This window comes from Mangifera indica, chromosome 13 (genome assembly GCF_011075055.1).
Source record: "Mangifera indica cultivar Alphonso chromosome 13, CATAS_Mindica_2.1, whole genome shotgun sequence".
NCBI classification, from domain to species: Eukaryota; Viridiplantae; Streptophyta; class Magnoliopsida; order Sapindales; family Anacardiaceae; genus Mangifera; species Mangifera indica.
Window position 1 is genome coordinate 7807994 of NC_058149.1, and position 23035 is coordinate 7831028.

General features: G+C 32.5%; 1 protein-coding gene, 1 non-coding gene and 1 pseudogene across 14 annotated transcripts; 1 reads left to right on the plus strand and 2 right to left on the minus strand.

The window, feature by feature from the left end:
* Positions 1-430: 430 nt before the first annotated feature.
* Positions 431-13177, minus strand: LOC123194996 (uncharacterized CRM domain-containing protein At3g25440, chloroplastic). Of its 13 annotated transcripts, none has more exons than XM_044608531.1 (7): positions 12933-13177; positions 11881-12080; positions 11716-11802; positions 4469-4585; positions 3877-4213; positions 1324-1725; positions 431-927 (listed from the first exon to the last, which is right to left on the minus strand). In XM_044608531.1, the coding sequence occupies exons 4-7, from the start codon at positions 4549-4551 to the stop codon at positions 538-540; spliced, it is 1212 nt and encodes a 403-aa protein (XP_044464466.1). In that variant the 5' UTR covers positions 4552-4585; positions 11716-11802; positions 11881-12080; positions 12933-13177; the 3' UTR covers positions 431-537. The 13 variants fall into 13 exon arrangements, with proteins under 13 accessions (XP_044464466.1, XP_044464465.1, XP_044464470.1 ...); XM_044608530.1 differs by lacking the exon at positions 11881-12080 and adding an exon at positions 12539-12602; XM_044608535.1 differs by lacking the exons at positions 11716-11802; positions 11881-12080 and adding exons at positions 12539-12602; positions 12732-12796.
* Positions 13178-16502: 3325 nt separating this feature from the next.
* On the minus strand, positions 16503-18098 carry LOC123194151 (annotated as a pseudogene).
* A 4412-nt stretch (positions 18099-22510) lies between these two features.
* LOC123195359 lies at positions 22511-22617 on the plus strand. Its single transcript, XR_006497429.1, has one exon. It is a non-coding gene; the product is annotated as a small nucleolar RNA R71 (small nucleolar RNA).
* Positions 22618-23035: the final 418 nt, after the last annotated feature.

Below are 23035 nucleotides of genomic sequence, written 5' to 3' on the forward strand. Positions count from 1 at the left end.
CTTATAACTAATGATTTTGGGTAAGGTCAATAACCCATAAGTGGCCGTTTGAATTTTTGAAACCCTATAAATGAGAGTTTTAAAACGCATCAAAACTTGGGTAAAAATAAATCCTTTGACTTTTTTTTAAATTATGAACATTACTTTATTTAATTGTTCAATAATAAAAAATTCAAGTAATAATTTATTATTAATAGTGATATAACAATTAATATAAAAAATAATCTGATTATTATCTTTACGTTAAAAATTAAAAAGATTATTAAAATAATCGTAATTTTATTATAATTTTATTTTTAGAACAAAAATATATTTATTTTTAATTAATATAACAAATAATATAAAAAAATTTTAAAATAATTATATCCAACTTGAATGGAAATATTTTTAGTAATATAATATCTTAGTACATTTTTATTACATACCCAAGTAATTTTAATCTTTGTGATAATAGTTATTTTTAAGCACTAAAACTTATGGGTTCACATCAATAATTTGTCAATAGAAAATTTTTTATTCTTAAAATCATATACAGTTTCAAAGATTGTTGATGAACTCTGGTGTCCTAGAAAAGCTTACTTGGCTTTCCCCATTGTCATAATCAGACAATATGTCATCTTCAGAGCCCGATTCAACTATAGATAATAAGTCTTCGTCTTCAAATTCTGATAGCTCTCCATCAGTCCCTGAAATACCTGCAGAAAAGACATTACAAGCTGTGGAGGCATGGCCTTTCCTTTCCGGAATTTTATTTTGTGTTTCCCGGGCAACTTTAGATGGGCCATCCAAGATCGTAATGGGATTACGATCATTCGGATCACCATATAGTGCCATGTGTCTATGATATAGCTCCAATTCCTTCTCTGCAATGGAAATAAAGCGCCTAACAGATTCCAGTGATTGCTCATATTTTGATTTTTCTAGAGCCTGAAAAAATAAGCCAAACTTAATTAGTGTCAAGAATATTTTATGTGATTCCCGTTGTTCACTACACAAAACAGATCATATCCCTTTGACTAATTGAACATTCAATATTAAAGATCTCCAGGATCCCAACATAATCATAGAATGAAACAAGCACAAAAAATTTCAGTAAACAAATACTGTGAGGTTTCCAAAACCATATTATAAACCAATATACTTGCTAAAATATCATAACAAATAAATCCAGAAGATATGTGACTAGGCATTCAACGTTTAAAAAAAATACAAGGATTAGCTTGCAAACTAAAGAAGATGAAGAAGGAATTCCATCAAGCCTCAAAAAGGGCGTCATGCATTTTAGATCGAGGAATTTGTGAACATTGAAGTTGAAGAACTCACCTTTTTCTTGGACAATGTGTCTATTGGTGACATAATTTCTGGCTGCACATAGTTCTTCCCTCGGTAAAAAATTATGGTATCATCGCCAATTACCTGAATCGGGATTCCACCGCTAAGTCTGGCAATCTCCTGGGCATACTCATGTACTTGGCCAGGTTTACAAGGCTTGCAAATGACCTCAACAGTTTCATGCTTTTTCCAATGCATATGCATATTAAGAATAACTCCACCAAATATTCCTCTTCTACCAACTGGCACATAGTTAGATCTTTTCTGTGCCATCTTCTTGAAATAGAAGCGTTCCTCACCAGTTAATTCATGTGGTTTAACCATAGGTCCCTGAAGCTTTGGAACTTCATATCGCTTAAGTCTTTCAATCAGTAAGGCTTCCTTAACTTTTGCCTGTGATAAGAAAATATATTATAAAAATGAACAAACACACCACAAGTATAAGGCTTCAACATATTATGAAGATACAAAACAAGTTTGTAAGTCCAATCAGAAACAAATGAAATGTTTAAAAAGTATGTCATTTATGAAAATTTTGAGAAGTGTCCACATGTGCAAGGAAAGGGGAGTTTTTTCGTTTTGATTAATAGTATAAATTTTTGAAAGAAGTGACTATTCCAATTTGGATGAGAGAAAGAGGAGATAGAGGGTCCAGGACATATACAATTTGGGTATTCTCCTCTCTCCCCCTAAAATAAATTAGAGCTCAAGAGATAACATCCCATAACATGGCCAACTGAACTTTGATAGCACAAACAACAAATTTATTGTGCATAGGATAGTTAACAGAGCATCAGTTATTAATAAAAACACTTTCTTTGTTTCATGCAACAATTTCATAACAAGCATTTTCAAGTAGGCTAGCTTGCCAAAATTATTATAAACTCAAAACCAAACAATTTAACCAACAATTTAGTATTTTTTTTTTCAATTATATTAATTTTTAGAATTTTGTGAAAGTAAAACACTCCACAACCTCATCAATTCTACCCAAATCACATCCTGACATTTCTATAAACACATATCATAGTCTCTTTTAGTGTCTTATTGTGACCCATATGTCATAGGACATCTTCCCAAGCAAAATATTCTCAAATCCACAGCCCTACATTGGGCTAATAACATCAAAAGCACGAGGGATTATGCACAAAGGATTAGAAAGAGATCTCCATAAACTGCACTAGAAGGAAAAAACTGAAAAGATTACTTGAAAAAGAATAGAGAGAGCCACTAAATTTATCATAGGACAAACTTTCGGAGAGAAAACCATGAACTAGAGCTCACTGATTAGCAAGGTTCAACCCTGCCATGAGTCATCTTTAGAACTAATTGATAAACAATTCACTGAAAACAACTTAATATTTTTCGTTGATATAGAGAACATAACCTTATAGTGCAATTGGCCAAAAGGGAAAATGCAACCTGATTTTGTGAAAGTAGCATAGTGTTGGATCAATTTATATTTCCAGAGTTTTAAATGCCCTAAAATTATGGTAACCACTATGTTAACAAAACCACAATCAAGTTCATTGAACCAAGAGAAAAAGGTTTTGTGAGATTACCTTATATACTTCTCTAAGATTGAATCACAAATGATAAAGTGGCCACCAGATTAACTCTTACCAAGCTATTCATTTATTATTAAAGTCCTATTTGACTTTTAACTTTAGCCTTAAGTAGCACAAAATTTGTTTGGAGAGCAAAGGGAGGAAAGAAAATAGGAATCCTACTGTGTTGGAAATACTCCTTGAAGTAAAGCTATTCAAAATACATGCAAAATAAGAATAAAGAAAAAGCAACTATGAGATACAAGTAGAAGATGTAGATAACCACCAAAATTATGATCTTCAAAAGAATATCAAGTTATGCATGGAAACTCTTTGCTCCAAAACGTATGGATGAATATCCTTAAGGGATTGTGGACCTTTTTGAATTAATGCAGCCACTCCTTTTCTTAGCTAATAGTTCAAAGCCAATACAGGCAAGACACCATCCTCTGATGCATGACAGGCTTTTTATAGTCTAGTTAAAGAAAATTTAATTCTACTTCAGGAAATCTACAATGTTCAATACCAAGCAACATTTGAAGTTGAATAGAATAATTTGACTTTCTACTGAGGAACTAAAAGGTTCTAGTATTTCAAATTCCAGATAATTCTTAACATTCCACAACATAGCCATCTAGAGTGAAATATGTCATATCACGCTTTTAATTTGAGTAAATGCTCTCTAAAATACCAATAGATATTTAAAGCAAATATTGAAGTGATTGCATTTTACAATTCTCAGATTCTCATATGAATGTTTTCTTTCAATATTAGGATTCAACTCATTACAACTTTGACATTACAAATTACAAGTTATAAAGTCCAATTTACCAGTTTCACATTTATTTTCTGTATCAAAACTTGGAAGTGAAGTTGCATTACCTTTCAACAAATGGCCTTAGTAACAGTGTGAATGATCGAAAAAAGAGTTAATTTGAAACACTAAACAATACTTTGTACTGAGTATACTAACAGGAACATTAACAACAAGACTGACCTTCTCAAGCTTGTACTTGATTCTCTCCTCAGCATTTGCAAACTTCTGCTTCTGCTTCTTCCCTTTAATAGTAAGCCGACGTGGATCCTTCTTGTTGGCTGCTTTTCGCTTCTCTTTCTCTCTCTTTCTCTTCAACTTCAATCTCTTTTTAGTCATCCACTTCTCCTTCTTAGGAGGGTCAATTTCATGAGTATCAAATCGAGGTTTCCCTTCTGAAATCACAAGACTCACTGTTCCATGACTCAAATTTCTCATAACCCATGAGGGGTTTGTTTGTTTTAGTGGAATTAAGTGAGCATTTGAACACAAAATTGACTCTTTAGCTGAAAAAACAGACCTGGCAAATGCATAAAATTACATTATTAGAATTAAAAACCAATATTTGAAAAAAAAAAGTTATATAATAATTAAAACCCACAAATGTTTTGATAAAATGCGGTGCAATTGAAAGGAAGATGAGTGATGAAACTAAAGGAAATCTAACTTTCAGAAACTGAGCTGAAGCTAACAAAAAAGGTAAAAAAGTAATATGTATAAGCATAGAAACAAATTTCACACAAATTTGTGGAGATAAGAGTGCATGAGTGCGTACCTAAGGGAGAAAGGGTCCGATAACAAGGGTCTGAGGAGTGAAGAAGCTCTTCGAAAGTTGAGAAATAATGTTTTTGCCATCATAGCAAAAGATAATAATAGAGAATTTAAATGTAGCCTGAAAATGGTGTGATATTAATATGTTAGAATTTATATCACTTTTTAAATAAATATTGATAAAATAATTTCATTATTATATATCTTAATATAAAATCATAAAAAAAATTTTGTTATTACAATAGTTTCAGAAAAATTTGCTACCAACTCAAAAGAAAATGAAGATTATAAACAAAAGAATTTCTTAATTTTATTGTATATATCCATTGTGTTTTAGCTTTCTTGTGATTTGGATTTGTTTTTCTCTGTATCCTATATAGGCAAACTCATTGTTTTAAAATCATGTGAACTTTGTTCCATTTTCCTTCTTCTAACCACCATCTCAAGTTTCTATCATAAATTAAAAACTATAACCCCAAGTTATTTGAGTAAGGCATAGTGGTCACCATAATTTTTGGACATTTATTTTGGAACTACAAACTAATTTGTCAGGGAGAAGGTTTATACACAAAGAAAGGGAAGAAGAATCCTGGAGCTGAAGGTGCAAATAGCAAAGCAAATTAACCAACAAATGGCAAGCATCTAAACGGGACAAGTGGCAAGCATCTGAATGTGAAGCATGCAATAGACAACCATAAGGAGGCAGTGCCCAGGCCATCAGTGGAGGGGACCACAGAAATTCCATCAGTTGAGGTGGCAGCAGAACACAAAGGATCCAGTTATGGAATGGGAGATAAAGGAGAAAGGAGAGAGCAGAAGAAGACAGAGAAGAATTCATTCATGGAATGAAGGCGGACAGACCAACCTCTCGAATGTTGGAGTTTGAAATGATCTTTTAGTTGTTTATTTTGTCAAGTTGTGTTGATTGTGAGAAAACTATATCAATAAACGTTTCCCTTGTTATTCTGAAAAAATTACTCATTAATACAAACAAGTTATTTACAGTTACATTGAGTTCTGTTCATTCATCACAAATTTAGAAAACAATATACTTGTGTGCTCTTTCTTCACTCCTAAACACTTCCGAACAGCAGCAATCAGAGAGGTAGTAGGCAGGAGCTTTGGCACCACATCAGGTTTGTAACCTAGTAGTATCAAAACATGACGAGAATGGAGTTGAGGGTGGATGGAATTGAAGAAAAGGTAGGAGAAGTGAAGGACAAAATGGAAGAAATGAGTAAGCAAATGGTAGAGATGAGCCAGGAAATGAATAATCGGATGGGGAAGATGGAGAATACGATAAAATCACTTAATGGCTATTTCTGAGAACTCCAGGATGCCATCATAGCAAAAGAAAGTGGGGATAAGGGAAAGGCGCCGATGGCCCCCAAGTTGTTGCCCTCGTATTCCCCTCCGCCACAAGAGAAGGTCGACCTTCTGCCAATTGGAGATGTGGGGGGAGAGAAGGTGAACTTTGGGGAAAGGCATGAAGCAAAAGTTATAAGGGGACGTCGAGATACACCATATTGTCGGTTAGAACTTTTGGTGTTTAACGACGACGACACCCTCAAATGGATATTTAGATGCAAAAGGTACTTTAACGTTGACGAACTGAGCGAGAAAGAATGACTAACAACGGCAAGCGTTTGTATGGAAGGAATTGGTCATGGGTGGTTGAAATGGGGGGAGAAACGGAGGGCGTTCACTAGCTGCGAGGAGTTTTGTAATGTAGTCCTAAAGCGGTTTCGATCGATGCAAGACTTGACACAACAAGAGGAGCTCTTGGCTCTCTGACAAATAGACTCAATTCATGAATTTTAGTATTGGTCTGAACTGTTGTCTTCAGAGATAGATGATATGTCAGAAGCGACACTGACCAATGTATTCATGAACAACCCAATCAATGAGATTTGAGTAGAGACCAAACTTTTTCACCCACAAAATCTGGAAGAGGCAACGTAGAGAGTGAGAGAAGTGGGAGAGAAGAATAACATCATCGATGGGAAATTTGGGCCATGACCTGCCAAGACCAACCCGAGAAGCACAACTAGATCAATCTGGTACACCAATCCTATGATTCTTAGTAACCCAGGTAACCAAAACCCAAACCGCACCCATAGCCAAAAGGCCTCTAGCCTAGCAAGCCATCCAAACCCAGCTAGAACCACCAACCCAACACACATTGCCTAACCTAGCCCAACCTGACAACTTAATGAAACACAACAAACCTTCTTTGTTCACCCAACTTAGCAGTTCATTCACCCAAACACATCTACTTCAATTAGGGCACCAGTTAGCCCTGGCGCATCATCAGTTACCTTTTGGAGAGATCGCAATTCACAAAGACTTTTTGACGAGGAATATAGAGCAAAGGCAAAAAAGGGATTATGCTTTCGCTGTGATGAGAAGAATGTGTCAGCCACAGTTGCAAATTTCAACAGTTGAGGATCTTAATCACCAGTGAAGATGAGGTGGAGGAAGAGATGATTAGGAGCGAAAAAAAGATACTAGTAGAGGAAAGAGAGATGGAAGCAATTTTGAATACAAGCTTTGTGGTGGGAATTAATACGCCTAAGACAATGAAGGTGTTAAGGATGGTGAAAGGCAAAAAAGCAATAGTTCTGCTCGACAGACAGTGGGACAACTCATAATTTCATTTCTAAGAAACTGGTTTGAGAGTTAGGGATTCCAATATGACTAGCAAATTTCTTTGTTGTCTTGGGGGATAATAGAAAGGTCAAGGGATTAGGTAAGTGTAAGGCTGTAGTGGTGACTTTCCAAGGCATCACCATTGTCCAAAACTTTCTTCCATTGAAATTGGGTGGGGTAGACATCATCCTTGGGGTGGATTGGCTAAGCCAACTCGGAGAGGTGAGGATTAATTGGGGTAATGAAATGATGAAATTCTTGTGGGAAGGCAAGAAGGTAGAGGTAAAAGAGGATATGTCAATAACACGATTAGAAACTTCTCTCAAAATACTGTTGAAATCAATATGTGAAGGAGGTGATGGCTATTGGATTAAGCTGGGGAAGGAGATAAAAAGCGACCTAACTGATGATACTCTTATGGCACTAGAGATAACTAAGCTATTGAAAGAATTTGAATAATTATTTTCTAAGCCATATGGCCTCCCTCCGAGAAGATCATGAGACCATGTCATTCGTTTAGTGGAAGGAGCCTAACCACCTAATGTGCGCTCGTATAGGTATCTGCATTATCAGGAAAATGAGATAAAGAAGATCGTCCAAGAAATGCTAATGGCAGGAGTCATAAGGCCTAGCGTAAGTTCGTTTTCGAACCCGGTGATTCTACTGAGGAAGAAGGATGGTAGATGATGCTTCTATGTCGACTACAGAGCTTTGAATAAAGTCACTATTCCCAACAAATTTTCTACTTTGGTAATCAACGAACTTTTGGATGAACTTGTGGGGGCTGACATCTCTAGTAAATTGGACCTGAAATCAGGATATCACCAAATTCGAGTTAGACAAGAGGACGTCGAGAAGATAGCTTTTCAAACGTACGAAGGGCATTCTGAATTCTTTGTTATGCCCTTCGGGCCTTCAAACCCCTCAGTCACCTTTCAGAGGGTAATGAAGGAAATATTCGGGCCATACCTACGCAAATTTGTGTTAGTATTCCTTGATGACATACTTGTTTAGAGTAGGTAACTATGAGAGCATTTGTGGCAATTACGAGAAGTGATGAATCTCCTGCGCATGCATGGGTTAGTGGTGAATAGAAAGAAGTGCTCTTTCGATATAGATCATATTGAGTATTTGGGACATGTGGTGTCAAGAATGGGGTGGAAGCTGATATAAAGAAAATTAAAGATATGAAAGATTGGCTTGTACCAAGGGATCTTCGGGAACTTAAGGGTTTTTAAGATTGATAGGATATTATCATAGATTTGTCAAGGGGCACAGGAGAATAGCGAAGCCACTCACTATCCTATTAAAGAAGAATTCATTTAAATGGGATGAAGGCGTGTAGAGAGCTTTTGAGAATTTGAAGTCAGCAATGATGACCATTCCAATGCTGACAATGCCCGATATAACCAAAGAGTTCAGAGTAAAAACTGATGCCTCCAGAGCGGAGGTGGGTGCTATGTTGATGCAAGAGGGGAGGCCAATTGCATTTATGAGTAAAGCATTGTTGCTTCGAAACCAAGGAAAATCTGTTTACAAAAAGGAGTTGATGGCCATAGTCTTAGCATTTTAGAAATGGAGACATTATCTCCTAGGAAGACACTTCAAAGTGCAAATAGATCAGAAAAACTTAAGATTTTCAATGAACAATGAATAATAGGGCATGAACAACAAAAATGGTTAGTAAAAATATTAGGTTTTGATTTTGAGATTGCTTATAAAACAGGCTGTGAAAACAAGATGGTAGACACCCTTTCCAAAATGTTAGGGAGAAGGTTTATACAAGAAGAAAAGGGAAGAAGAATGCTAGAGCTGAACGAGCAAATAGCAAAGCAAATGAACCAACAAATGGCAAGCATCTAGAGGGGACAAGTGGTAAGCATTTGAACATGAAGCATGCAATAGACAACCATGAGGAGGTAATGCCCCGACCATCAATGGAGGGGACCACAGAAATTCCATTAGTTGAGGTGGCAACAGAAGACAAAGGATTCAGTTATGGAACGGGAGATAAAGGAGAAGAGGAAAAGCAGAAGAAGAAAGAAAAGAATTCAGTCATGGAATGAAGGAGGACAGACCAACCTCTCGAATGTTAGAGTTTGAAATGATCTTTTAGTTGTTTATTTTGTTAAGTTGTGTTGATTGTGAGAAAACTATTTCCAATAAACATTTCCTTTGTTATTCTGAAAAAATTGCTCATTTATACAAACAAGTTATTTACGGTTACACTGAGTTCTGTTCATTCATCACAAATTCAGAAAACAATATACTTGTGTGCTCTTTCTTCACTCCTAAGCACTTCCAAACAACAGCAATCAGAGAAGTACTAGGCAGGTCTGTAACATAATTTAACACTATGTTACTTTCACAGAATTATGTTGAATTTTCCCTTTTGACCAATTGCACTTAAGGGTGGTTTTGAGATGAGACAAGACAAGTCAAGTTAAAGCTTAAGATTAACTCAACATAAGGGAGTTGACTTTGAGCCTAGGCTTAAGTTTGATGAGTTTTAAAAACCATGAGATCAAGATTGAGATGGTGAGATGGTGGGTGATGCTTGAACTCAATTCAATACATTAGAAAAGATGTCATTTAGACTCCAAAACAACATCGTATATGTTTTGAATTTATAAATTATAGTTTTTAAAAATATATGTTCTCTAATTTAAAAAAAAGAAACCTATGAGGAAAGTTGAATTGTATTGAGAAATGGAAATAACGAGTTTATTTATAATGGGTGGTGTGAGTTCTTAAAATGTCTTCTTCCAATGTGTTATTTTGGTAAACCCACATTGGAAAGAGATACTTTAACTTTACTCATCATAAATAAACTTAACCCGATTACAAAAATCCCACATTGGAAAGACACTTAAACAAATCACTTCACCCATTATAGATAACTTTCTTCCTTTCTCATTATAATTCAACCTCCCTCCATATTTTTTTTATTAGAGAACAAAAATTTAAAAAAAAAAAAATCTAATTTATAAGTCTAAAACATATATATCGCTTTAGTAGTCCCTCATAATTGGCTAAACTGAAATCGTTTTCTACGTTCACAAACCGCTCACTAGCCTATTGAGCTAAGGCCCCTATGGCTCATGCTGAAGCTTGATAGCTTTCTATAACCATGGCTCAAGCTCACCCCAAGGTTGCTCGTTTTGAGCTCGAACAAGTTGAGCTAGCATTCAAGCTTAAGTTAGCTAACCTTGAATCCACCCCTAATTGCACTATAAAATTATGTTCTTTATATCAGCAGAATGCATTGAGTTATTTTCAGTGAATTGTTTATCAATTGGTTCTAAAAATGGCTCATAGCAGGGCTAAACCTTGTTAATCAATGAGATATAGTTCATGGTTATCTCTCAAAAGGTTCATCCTATAATAAATTTAGTGGCTTGTGGCTCTCTCTATTCTATTTTAGCAATCTTTTTTTCTAATCTTGTGCATACTCTCTCATGCTTTTAATGTTATTAGCTCAATGCTTTGCAGATCGATCACTCATTACAAATGCAACAAACAGATCCAAAATACCCTCAAAGATGAATAAACAACTAATCAATAGAAAGTATATCAATCATTTGAACCATAAAGAAAGTCTCAAAGTAACAACATAAGTTGAGCAAACACAAAAAATTTAAAAAAAAAAGGAGCCAAGCTGAACAAACGAGGACCCATGAAATATGTATGTTCATCTAATCACTAATCACCTCAAGTTTTATTAGACTCTCTCAGTCCAGATATTTAGGATTCTCTAAACGCAGACATGAGCATCATTGGTGTCACTACATTGCTACCAAAGATGATTCATTTCAATCAAATCTACTACTTCTTCCTTGTCTTTATTATTATTTTTTTCCCCTCATTTTGTCAGGGGTACAAAATTTGATTTTCCACTACTATTTTAAAAGAAGGGTATACATAAGCATTTAGTACTAGCACCACAAGAAGGGCCAGTATATTCAGTGTAAATAAGTATTTTAAATATAAAATCAACAAAAAAACTCAGCACCACATAAAGGACTATGGTCTACAAAATCTGATTTTTAATACCCAGGTCTACAAAGTGAAAGAAATGACCACAAACCTTACTGGTCAAGAAACTAGTAAGATCACCCAACCCTACCCTCAGGACTAACCATCTCCAATCATTCTCATGCCCATTTCATCTTGCAAAAAGTTCACATCAATTATTCCCTTCATTTGCAAATTCAACAACACCTAGCAGGCACACTAACGGGGTAGAGGGTGGAAGTGTCAAGCATAGAATCACACTGAAGTTCTTGACACAACTAACTTGTTTAATCACTTCATTTACTAAAACAAACAATAAACCTCATTTCATGCATAAACCAAACTCAAAATCAATTCAAATTCAAAATCAGTGACACCAGCCAAATTAACAAAATTCAACGCATTCCCCTAAAAATGCCCACCACAAGATATATGAAAAAAATCAAAATAAAACTCACAGATTTACTAACCTCCAATCACTCATTCTCATTCATAAAAACTGAACTTTACCCCATAAATTACACAATACTCCATACTCCAAACTCATATTAACAAATTTTCACAAATTCCGTCAAAATAAAAGCTAACCTGACACAAACAACCGAGATTCCTCTTCTGATCGCAATCCCAAAACAGTAAAATTTGCGCTCCTCTCTCGTTCGGTGGTCGAAAATTCTGTCCAGGAAACAGAAACAGAAATAAAAAAAGAATTGAGAGGAAAATCTTAAAATTGAAAGATTGGGACAGCACGACCTAGTGTTTGGGAGAGGAAATTGGGTGAAATTAATAGATCAAAGAAAGTGGGAAAGGCAAGAGAGTATGAAGAGTTGAGAGCAGAGAGTGGAGAGTTGTGTTGGTAAACTACAGTTTGGACCCCCTCGCTAGGGTTTTATTTTTTTCCTACGGCTACCCATCTCCGTCCAAGCAATCCCATTTCTAAGTTTAAAACGTTCCTATCAATAAATGGAAATAAAATAATTAAATGTAGTCCACGCCACATCAAAATTTAGCCAATCTGTTCTATTTCTCAACGACTCAGACAACAAATAAGCCCATCGAATACCAGATTTCAGATAAATATGCTGAAAGGTCAAGCTATTTTCATGAATAGTTGTCCATTAGATTTAAAAATAACATATCTATAATCTTGAATGATTGAGAAGTGCAGCCATAACTAATATAAAACATTAAACCTCTAAACATAATGATGCCAAATCTGTAAAACCAACCCACCCACTACGACACAGAAACATTTTATCAATCACCTTCTGTTCAAAACGTAAACTTTCCAAAAACAATATTCAGAAAGCTACACCAAACGAAAATAAAAAAAAAAGGGCACAAATCAATGGAATGTGCACTAAAAATTAAGGCAAGATACCAATAACTAAAGTTTCAAAAAATTTTATACCCATAGAACTAAAAATTAGCGAATGCAGGTGTCTTTCAGCCCACCAAAATTGGAAGAAGACAAGCTGCAAAAAATACAGTTAGCCACCGCATAATAAACCTCCATCCCATAAGTTGGAGAAAGCATATTTTAAACTTTTCTACAAGGACACGTATATTTTCTTTTGAATTACACATTTTATACATACTGGCACCTCATAATCATATTCACTTCCTCAAAGTCAGCACAATTCAAAATGCCTTTTTCCTTCCCTGGGTTCTTTTCACCATTCAAGTAAACGCACGAACAAAACATTAAAACAAAGAAAAATTAAAAAACCTCATATTCATGGAAGTGAAGCAACATAAAAAATAATACAACGTTGCGAAAAGAGAGACATAGCTAGTATTGGCACCTCCAGTTGATGGACTGAAGGTTATTTTGTTAGAGTGAGAGACGACTTTGCGGGCAAGCTCTTCGCATTCTACAATGAAAGAGATGAACTTGCTCACGGCACTCTCAGATGATGGGTAAATATATGAATTTTCCAAACTTGACGAGTGGGTTTTTGGTGGTAGAGTTGACCCAGCCTCCTCTCTTTTATCTGAACCCTAATTCTTGAGTAAATCACACGGTATCCCTAAAGGTTTAACCGAAACATTTCCCCCGCCAGTTTATGTAAATAAATTTGTATCCAAAATCAAACATAAATAACACTCTCACAACCAAAAAAAAAAACTATTAGAATGTGGAATTATCATTTTATTTCTATTTTTTTATTTTTTTAAATATCATATAACTAAAATTAATAAAAATTAAAAATAATATTGTAAATATACAATTTATATGAAAAGTCTTTTATTTCTCTTTTCTCTTACTCTCACTTATTCTTCCTATTTTCTTATAGATGAAAGTATTTTTGTTATAAAATCATATATTATAGGAAATAAACAATAATATTTGAAAATATTCAACGTCTTTTTTTTTTAATTTCAAGGGATCATAAAGAAAGTTTGGGAGTCTTTTGAAAATTTTGAAATATCAATATGTCCTTCAATGGTTTCAAACAGGATAATTACACCCTGAAATTGAATATAATATAACAAATTATAAGTGTAAATATTATATTTTAATTATTAGGGTTATATAATAGTTTTAAAAAATATAAAAGTTTGAAAAGATTTAAAAAATTAATTTATGAATTTTTAAAACTTTAAAGTATTAAATTATTTCCTTTTTCTTTTCAAAATTAACCGTAATAAATTATTATTTTATCTTTACACCATTAGTTTCTTTAAACAAAGTTTTATTTTTTTGTGAAAAAATATTATGCGGGCGAAAATGTATTTTTAAATCAAACCATAGGTTGAAAAATGTTATTTACTCTTATACTTATTAATGGATATTGTTGGTCTTTTCATCAACAATAAAATTATGTACTTATTTTGGATACATATATATATACATATTCAATTATATGATAATACATATAAATATATATAATTATATATATAAAATAGATACATATAATATTACTCTTTCATCGATTAACTAACGCTATAATATTTATACTTTATAACATGATACTTTGATGGTCTTTTTTCCCTACAACTTTATTGACTAAGAAACCTTTTTAAAAAAAAAAAAAAATTGGGCTTAAAAATAGTACATTAGAAGAGCTCTAATAATTTGGTTTAAAACTACTTTGATAATAAGGTAAAAGAAGTCTCAAAGTTCAAGTTTAATCTTTTATTTATATGCTACAAGTTTAATTAAAACTAAAATTTACTCTTTTAGATCCCCTAATGTTGAAACATAGTTTCAACAAATTTTATTTAGACACATCTTACATTTTAACATAAAAATGATTTTATTTTAAAAAATAGTTTTCAAATAAGAATCGAAACCTCTTCAAAACCTGTTAGAATAGGTTTTAAGTTCTGATTCTTATTTTTAAGAATCGATCGATTCTAGTTCTGTTTTTTCAAATTTTTACTTAATACTTAAATCCGTTCACCTTTATTTTTAAATTGATTAAAAAATTATGCAACACTTATATTAATAGTTAATAAAAAAGGTTAAGATTTATTTAAAAGTTTTAGAACAACCTTATTGTTAGAGATTTACGTTTTTCAAAATTAATTAAATATGAATTAGAAAGAAAGAATATATATTGTATAAAGATAAAATGTGTTATATAATGGTGGTTTTCCATAAATTATGAGTAACGACTAACATGTTTGACTTCTTTTATATGCAATAGGGAGTAGCGGTGACTGTTATAATTTACGGTTGCCGTTACATTTTTCAAAATTATCAAACTAACCCCTTCACGACTTAACTCTTACAAATGAAGTCTCATAAAATTTTAGTAAAAAATAATGTAATTTGAATCCTGCAATTCATCCTAGATATACCAATATGTTTGGAGAGTTACAGTGGGAGGAGGTGAACCACTAGCCGTTTGGTTTTGGTTTCAGCACTTTGGGATAATATTTTGGCCAGAAGACATACTCCCCCCCTAAAGTGTAGTGAAAATCCAAATTTTTATGTTCTAATTTTTAAAAATCTAAACATCTATTTATAAGTAAATTTTTGTTAAAAATTTTAGTTAAGGTAAAATTGTTATTTATTAAAAAATTTAAAAAATTAAAGTTTTATCACATTTTACTTTATAAGTTTAAAAATTTTACAATTTCCTTTAACACAAAGTTTGAAAAGTAATAAATATACTCTAAGATTTTTTTTTCTCTTCTCTCCAGTGTCAATTCGTTGTTTCTGATAGTTGGTCGTCCTCTTTTTCGTCTTATCTCTCTCACCCTTTTCTCATTGTCTTCAATCTAGACGAAGACACTCAAATGAAGACGAATGATCTTCATTTGAGAGATGAGATGATTCGATCAAAGATGACTAGAAAGGGAAGGGCGAGATTGAGAGAGAGGATGGTCGATGGCTAAAGACGATGAATCATCGCACAAAGAGGGTGAATTGTTACTTGGAGATGGTGAATCATTACCGAAAAGAAGAAAAACAAACCTTAAATGTATTTGTTACTTTTAAAACGTTGAATTAGGAGAAAATTATAAAATTTTTAAATCTAATAAAGAAAATATAATAAATTTTAATTTTTTAAATTTTTAATAAATAATTCTCACTGAAATTTTAATAAAAATTTGTTTATAACTAAATATTTAAGTTTTTAAAAGATAAATAATAAGAGTTTGAATTTTCACAATACCACCTTGAGTGGAAACAGGTCCTTTGGCCTAATATTTATGATTAATATTGAATAAAATTCTTATTTTTATCAATTAGCTAACGCTATACTGGGAAGACTTCACGTGTTAACCGGCCGTATAAGGCTGTTCTGTATCGGCTTTGGCACAGCCTGTCTTGATGGTGAGTTGGGCCGTACTTAGTGAACCTAACAGGTCGAATCGGTTTGCTAACTTATAAAGACCGGCGGCATAACTCGAAGCTTCTTGTGCCATCTCATTCGCAACCTCCACATTCCAAATTGACATTTCTGAAAATATTTTTATTTGACAGCTTCAGCTGGCAGGCTCTCTCCAGCGAAGAATTATCCTGCTCATGGCTTTTAAGTGCTAATAGCCAACTTAATGATATCAGTTTTCAAACAGCACAATATTATATATATTTATTTTAAAAATTTAAATAAATATATATTTATGTATATAATTATATAATTAAGTGTTATATTATATTTATTTATGTATTTAAAATAAATATGCATAGATTTATTATTTATAAAACATATTTTAACAGTAAAATATAATGCCTACCCATCAGATTACCATTCACAAAAGTACCAGTACCTGCTTAAGGAAAAAGCTATCAATCATTTAAATCTTTAAGAGAAGAAATTGAGAGCAAACATTTTCATTAATTTACGCTGAAAGCCTTCTCAACTCTGCAGTTTTGAAGCCATTAAAGTCCCCAACAGCAATATCTACTTATTCAGCTTACAGTTCAAACAGAAACCATAACTTGGCATCTATTTTGAAGCCCCGTGTTCACTGTTCAAAGTTGAGCAAGAACTTCAACAAGTGCTTCACGAGGTCGAAAAATTATTTTAACTGGCCTTTCCATTGGCATGTTCCATTTAGTTTTGACACCACTATCGCTCTCATCCTCACCATTTTCCCATTCAAAGCATTGTATCAAAGTTCCTAGTGATAATTCCATCACTCTCATGGCCAAACTAGCCCCAGGACAAATCCTTCTTCCTACACCAAAAGACAAGAACTTTCACCCTTCTTTTTTTTCTGCAGTATCTTGGAATCGTTCAGGTTTGAACACATCTGGGTCTCTCCACAAATTGGGGTCTCTATGCACTGCTGATACATTTACAAATAACTGTGTGCCTTGTGGGATGTTGTAACCTGCTATTTTACATCCCTCTGACGACTCTCGAGGAGGTAAAACTGCTTTTGTAGTTACTCTAAGTGTTTCAGTTATAATACCACGAAGGTATGAAAGTTTAGGAAGATCAGCATCATTTAGTAGCCTGGATTTTCCAACGTGGTTATCGATCTCTTCCCTTGCTTTTTTTACCACCTCTGGATACGATAACAGATGTGAAATAACTAATGCCATTGTCATCACCGTGGAGTGTGTTCCTGCTGTTAGCATTGTCTAATAAACCAAAAGCTTATTAGTAAGATAATTAAAGAAATTATATATTTCTTACAAGTTAGAAACTAGCTAGGATCTTTACCAAGCTAAGGCATAAATTAAAAATTTAGATGATTTTTTTTCAATAAAACTATGTTTACTCAATTTATATAACTGGATGTTATTATATGATTATAATATTTTAAATTAATGATAAAATAACATAATTAAATGATGATACATATAAATATATATTAATTTATGTATTAAAAATAGATACATATAGTATTGCTCAATTTTTTACAAGCAATCTTATATATACACACCCCCAAAGGTAACTTTAATAGTAAAATATGAGATTTTATGTATAAGATAATACAGGTACAAATCTCATTTGACAATACGTACAATCAAACTTTTAACTTTTCTTATCATTTGTATACATATTTTTATTGATTTTTGACAAGTATACAATGTATATTCTTGGGGATCAATCTATTGTGTTGACAAATTAGAATTCTTGTCGTTTTAACAAGACTGAGAATATTATATTTTCCTGTGTAGATTAGATTGATAAGCACGCAAAATTACTTGTGGGAATTACCTGCATAATTCCTTTGATGACATTATCTGTGTAGAATTCAGGTTCAGATTCCTGCAGTTTCAGCATCATATCTACAATTGTTTCATTAGTCTCAGCATCAGCAAATTTTTTAGAATTACGATGTGCATCGAGAAGAGCCTGCGTGATAGCATCCTTCTTTATATGTAAATTTACAATCTGCTTTTCCAATCCAAAGTAAGTCAACCATCGCAGAAATGGAAAATAATCTCCCAGAGCCATTGTCAAGTCAGGTCTAAACGTCTGCGCAAGCTCATCCATTTTACCTCTAGCTTCATCAGTGTCAAGTTCCGCTTCTTCAATGCACCTGTTGCCTGCAACCATTCTCATCATTATATTAAAATCCAAAGTATAAAGAAACGTTTTTACATTCACTTTCTTAGCTCCTATGAGTGAGCTTTTATACAAGTGTTTGATCATGATTCTGAGTTCTTCATGTCGTATGTTTGCAGACTTCTGTAGACGCTTTGCTGAGAATATCCCAAGAGCAAAGAAACGGCGAAGGTTGCGCCAATGGTTGCCATAAGGAGCTATAATTGTAGAATAATTGTAAGTTTGAATCTTCCTAGAAGGCAAGAGTGGACGGTTGGAGAAGATGATATCATTCTTTGAGAAGCATTCTTCAATGACTGAATGTTCAGTCAGTACAAGTGTTGGGCGTGAACCTAAACGCAGAAAGAAAATAGGACCATACTTGGTTGAGAGATTGGTCAATGGTGGGGCTAAGGGCTGCTTTAAAAGGTGAAAATGGCCGATTATAGGAAGACTAGCAGGGCTCGGTATTTGATTTTTGTCTTTAAATTTTTTCTTCTCCGCGGTGAGTTTGAAGAAAATGAGAAGAAGAGACACTAACAGAACATGGTAGAGAAGATCAATATCCATGGTGATATTTTACTCTTTCTTGCTTATTTTCTTTGCTTCATTAATAGGGTTTATATAAAGTTCTTTTCATACAGTGTTTGAATCAACGTCATACATGACATTTAAAAGAGTAAAAAAACAATTGTACAAACTTTTTAGTATAAAATGAAATGGCAACATCTTATTAAATCATTTTTAAAGTAAGAAAAAAAATAAGTAATTGTATTACTTAATCATAAGTTGTTATCTCAATTTGTATAATTTATTTATACATATAATTTTATTCTATTTAAAATAATTAGTTTGGTTTCATATTCTAACTTTTTCTTTCATTGATCATCATCCCTTACGACTGTTGTCATAGTATGTGTTCAATTATACTGATTGCAGGCAAATAATACATGGGTTTGCATAATAAAAATTAGGTTAGAATCCTTTCTTAATTTGTTCAATAGGAAGTTGGTTTTAAGATGATAATTGGGACCAAACTTGGTGTCATTGTGTTCGTGGATTTGTTCTCACAGAGAATATTGTGACATCAGAAAAGTTTATGATTATTGATCATACATTGATGATGGACCAAATGGCTTAATTAATTTGTATGCATGACATGTGCAAAACCTTTAGTTTAAATGTATTTCTGAATTATTGATTGAAGTGACAATTTGGGCTAGCATTATCACATTTTAACGATGTAACATATTGTGATAGTTTATAAGAATTCATACATAATTTGGTTCTTTCTTATGATCATTGTTGATTATGTTGCCATCAGTAGCATTAAATTAATTAATCATATTTTTGTTCTCTTTTGGTTATATATAACCACAATAAAAATAAAAATAAAATAGTGTTATACGTAAAAATAATTGTATTATTATATGATTAGACAGTTAAAAATTAATAATAAAATAACACATAATTGTTTATATATTAAGTTATACACAAAAATTATATACACAATATTATTAATAAAAATATAGACATATTCACTTTAAAGTTCAAATTTTAGCATACCTAGGACACGAGTGCCTAGCATCTTTCTCATACTAATTGCCTTCTGCTAGTTGGCATTGTAGTACTCCAAGGGGCATTCAGTTTTAATTATTTCAAATTAGCTTATGTCTTGTAACTTGAAACCGTCCACTACCCTTTTTCCTATACCGATTATCTCCAATTTTTTCTTATATCAGGTAACGCTGGTATTATAAGTCTACATTAGCTGTTTTAATTTAGAGAAATGCTAGATGTACTAAGTCTCAATACACAAACATATACCCACTACCATAGCAACCAATGTGGCATATGCCACCTCCTCAGCCAGATCATCTTATTGACATCTAAGACAAAAAAAATTAATTTTTTTTAATAAACACCCCCTTTTAATACGCATAATCTTAGGTTTAGAAAATGTAAAGTACTCAAACTTTCTAAAACAAAAACCAAACATTTATCTCCACCACCATCAATGCATTCTCTACCTCCACCACCATTGACCGTCATTTGCCAGAACTACCGTTGGTCATTGTTTTCTGAAACCTCTATCGAAGCTTCATTTGCTAGAGATGTTATAGGACTTATTAACTTATTCTCCAAAGTTGGATTTGTTATAAAATAAAATTTCGCCAGACCTTTTGTCAGAGTAGTTATGCCTGGTTTTGGTTGCACCATTTTCAGTGGGTATTTTAATTAGTTATATGTGAATTATGATCTCCCTTGTATTTGCACTAATAATTAATTTTTTTTTCGATATTATAAACTTTCTTGAACTCAAAACCCATCCTCAAATTTTCTTCTCTTGCTACTAAGGAAAATATTTTTTGGGTATATTTTGTTTTGATTTTTGATCAAATCTTGTACCGAATAAATATTCAGTTTTGTTCTTCAATGATGGGTCAAGGTCAATTTTTCTTTTCTATTTTTTTTTAAAAACTTCTATAAGGTTTGTTGATTGTACATCGATTAGTATTTTTGTTAAAGACTATGTATTCTATTGTAATCAAGACTTTTTTAGTGGAATATATGATTGTTAATGTTTCAATTTTGCTATAAATAGTATTTATATGTGATTGGTGAGTATTTAATGATGTGATTTTTATTTTCTAAGCGCTTTAATGATCTTGTGAAATTATAGTTATTTTACGAAGAAACCAATCTTGGGTTTGGTTTAAAATTTGAAGAACCTGTGGTATGTTGTTGGTGTTGAGATTAATAACAAGAAGTGGTTAAGATGATGTCAAAATCATATACGAATATTTTAGATCTAGCATCTAGCAAATTTTCCTGTTATGAGCTAAATTCGTGAAATGAAAAAATTGCCAAGAGTAATGACAATTCCTATTATCTTTAAGCTTGTATATTTTGTCTTTAAGTTTTGTTTAATTATTCTTCATACAATAATTTACATAATATCAAATTTGAAAAAAAAAAAATCAATATTCAACATTAGTACAAGTTTGTATGGTTGTTTGCATTTGTTTTAAAATAACAAAAGTTCTGATTTCTTTGTCATTTACATATATACATTGTATTGATTGAAGGATTATGTAGCATGTTGTGTAATTGTTTGGATATGTCTCATCATTCATTAACTTTGAATTGGTGTTGGTGTTGCATTAGAGTTTCAAAGATGGAAGAGTGCAATCAAACACATTTTGAGGACGTTTCTTCTCATTTCAATGTTGTAGAGGTATTTTTATTTCTTTATAATTATCTTTTTATTTATCAATATGATTTTAATTTTTTTTCAAGGTTTGTCTTTATTCTTTTTATAGTTTTATTTTATTCAAATTCTAAGTCAATGACGTAGGTTAATCGTTTTGAAGAAATAAATGATACAAGAAGTTTGTAGGAAGAATGGAACCTAAGTCCATAATGGTTTTGATTCAATAGATAATCTTGTCCAATACTACAAAAGCTATGTGAATAAGAAAGATTTTGAAGCTATTATACAATCTACAATAAAAGGAGATGATGAAGATTTGAAATAAGTTACTTTGGCTTGTTTTTGTCTCGAAAAGCCTAGAAGTACCTGCAAAAATTCTTTTAAAATGCATCTAGTGACAAAAACTGATTGTAAGATTTGAATTCGTCCAAGTATACATTTTGATGGTAAATGAACAATATATTCAGTTGTATTAGATCATAACCATAAACTCAGTACTCCTACCAATACTAGACACTTTAAGAGAAATCAAATAATACATCTATCGGTGAAAAGGAAGCTTGAAGTGAATGACAAGGCTGAGATTAGACCAAATAAAAATTTCAATGTCTTAATAGTTGAGGTAAGTGGTGTTGAAAAATTTGTCATTCCTACAAATAGATTGTAGAAACTATATTGAAAAGTAAGAAGCTACAACTTGACATTTTTAGTTATATTGAAAAGGGAGGGTTTGTTATATTGAATTAAACTGATATTATAAAAATTAGTTTAAGAGAGGGATTGTTGGATAATAATTTAATATTTAATAGGTGTGTAGCAGGTGCTAATAAAGTGGGTAGTATGTCCTAGCTTTTAAGAAGTTATTTTTATGTGTTTTAATAGTTCCAAAATTTTTGGTAACCACCTCTCTATATTTAAAGTAGTGGGTTAGTAGCTATTTAAAGTTATTTAAGGTAATGGGTTAATGGTTTTTAAATTCTTGTCCACATTTTAGTGCTTATTATTGTACAACTTATTTAAAGGCTTTTAGTTGATGAATAAAGATACAGGAAAATTCTTTTCTTTCTTCTCTGTATTTTTTTTTTTTTTTTTTGCCAACATCTACTCTACTGACTTGTGCATACAATTCGCACTAGTAACTACACCAATAGTAATCCATGTAGAATGATTTAGCCCATTATAAAATATCTGCACCACCAACCATTGAGAAATTCCATGATGAGGGCACTTCCTTAAAAGGTCCTTGAAGTGCTTTCATGCCTCATACAATGTTTCCATCTCATATTGTTTAAAAGTGTTGATGTCATTCCTTAATTTCGTTGTTTTTGCATATGGAAAATATTTAGCTAAGAATTTTTCAGCTAAATCATCTCAAGTTGTTATGGTACCTATAGTGAGAGAATGTAACCAACTCTTACTTTTATCTCTAAGTGAAAAATGAAATAATCTTAACCCGATTGCATCATTTGACACCGCATTGTGTTTAAGTGTCACAAATTTTTAGAAAATTGGCAATGCGAACATTCGGATCCTTATTCGGTAAACCATCAGAATGAATTGTGATTTGAATCATTTGGATAATTTGTGGCTTTATTTTAAAATTGTTTGCTTCAATTACTAGTTGTATGATGCTCGAGGTGGCCCCATAGCATTGGCATTAGCAACTCTAGCATTTTCAGCTCTTAACTCTTTTTTCCTCTACCCTTTCATACTATTGTCTTTGTTCATATTCATC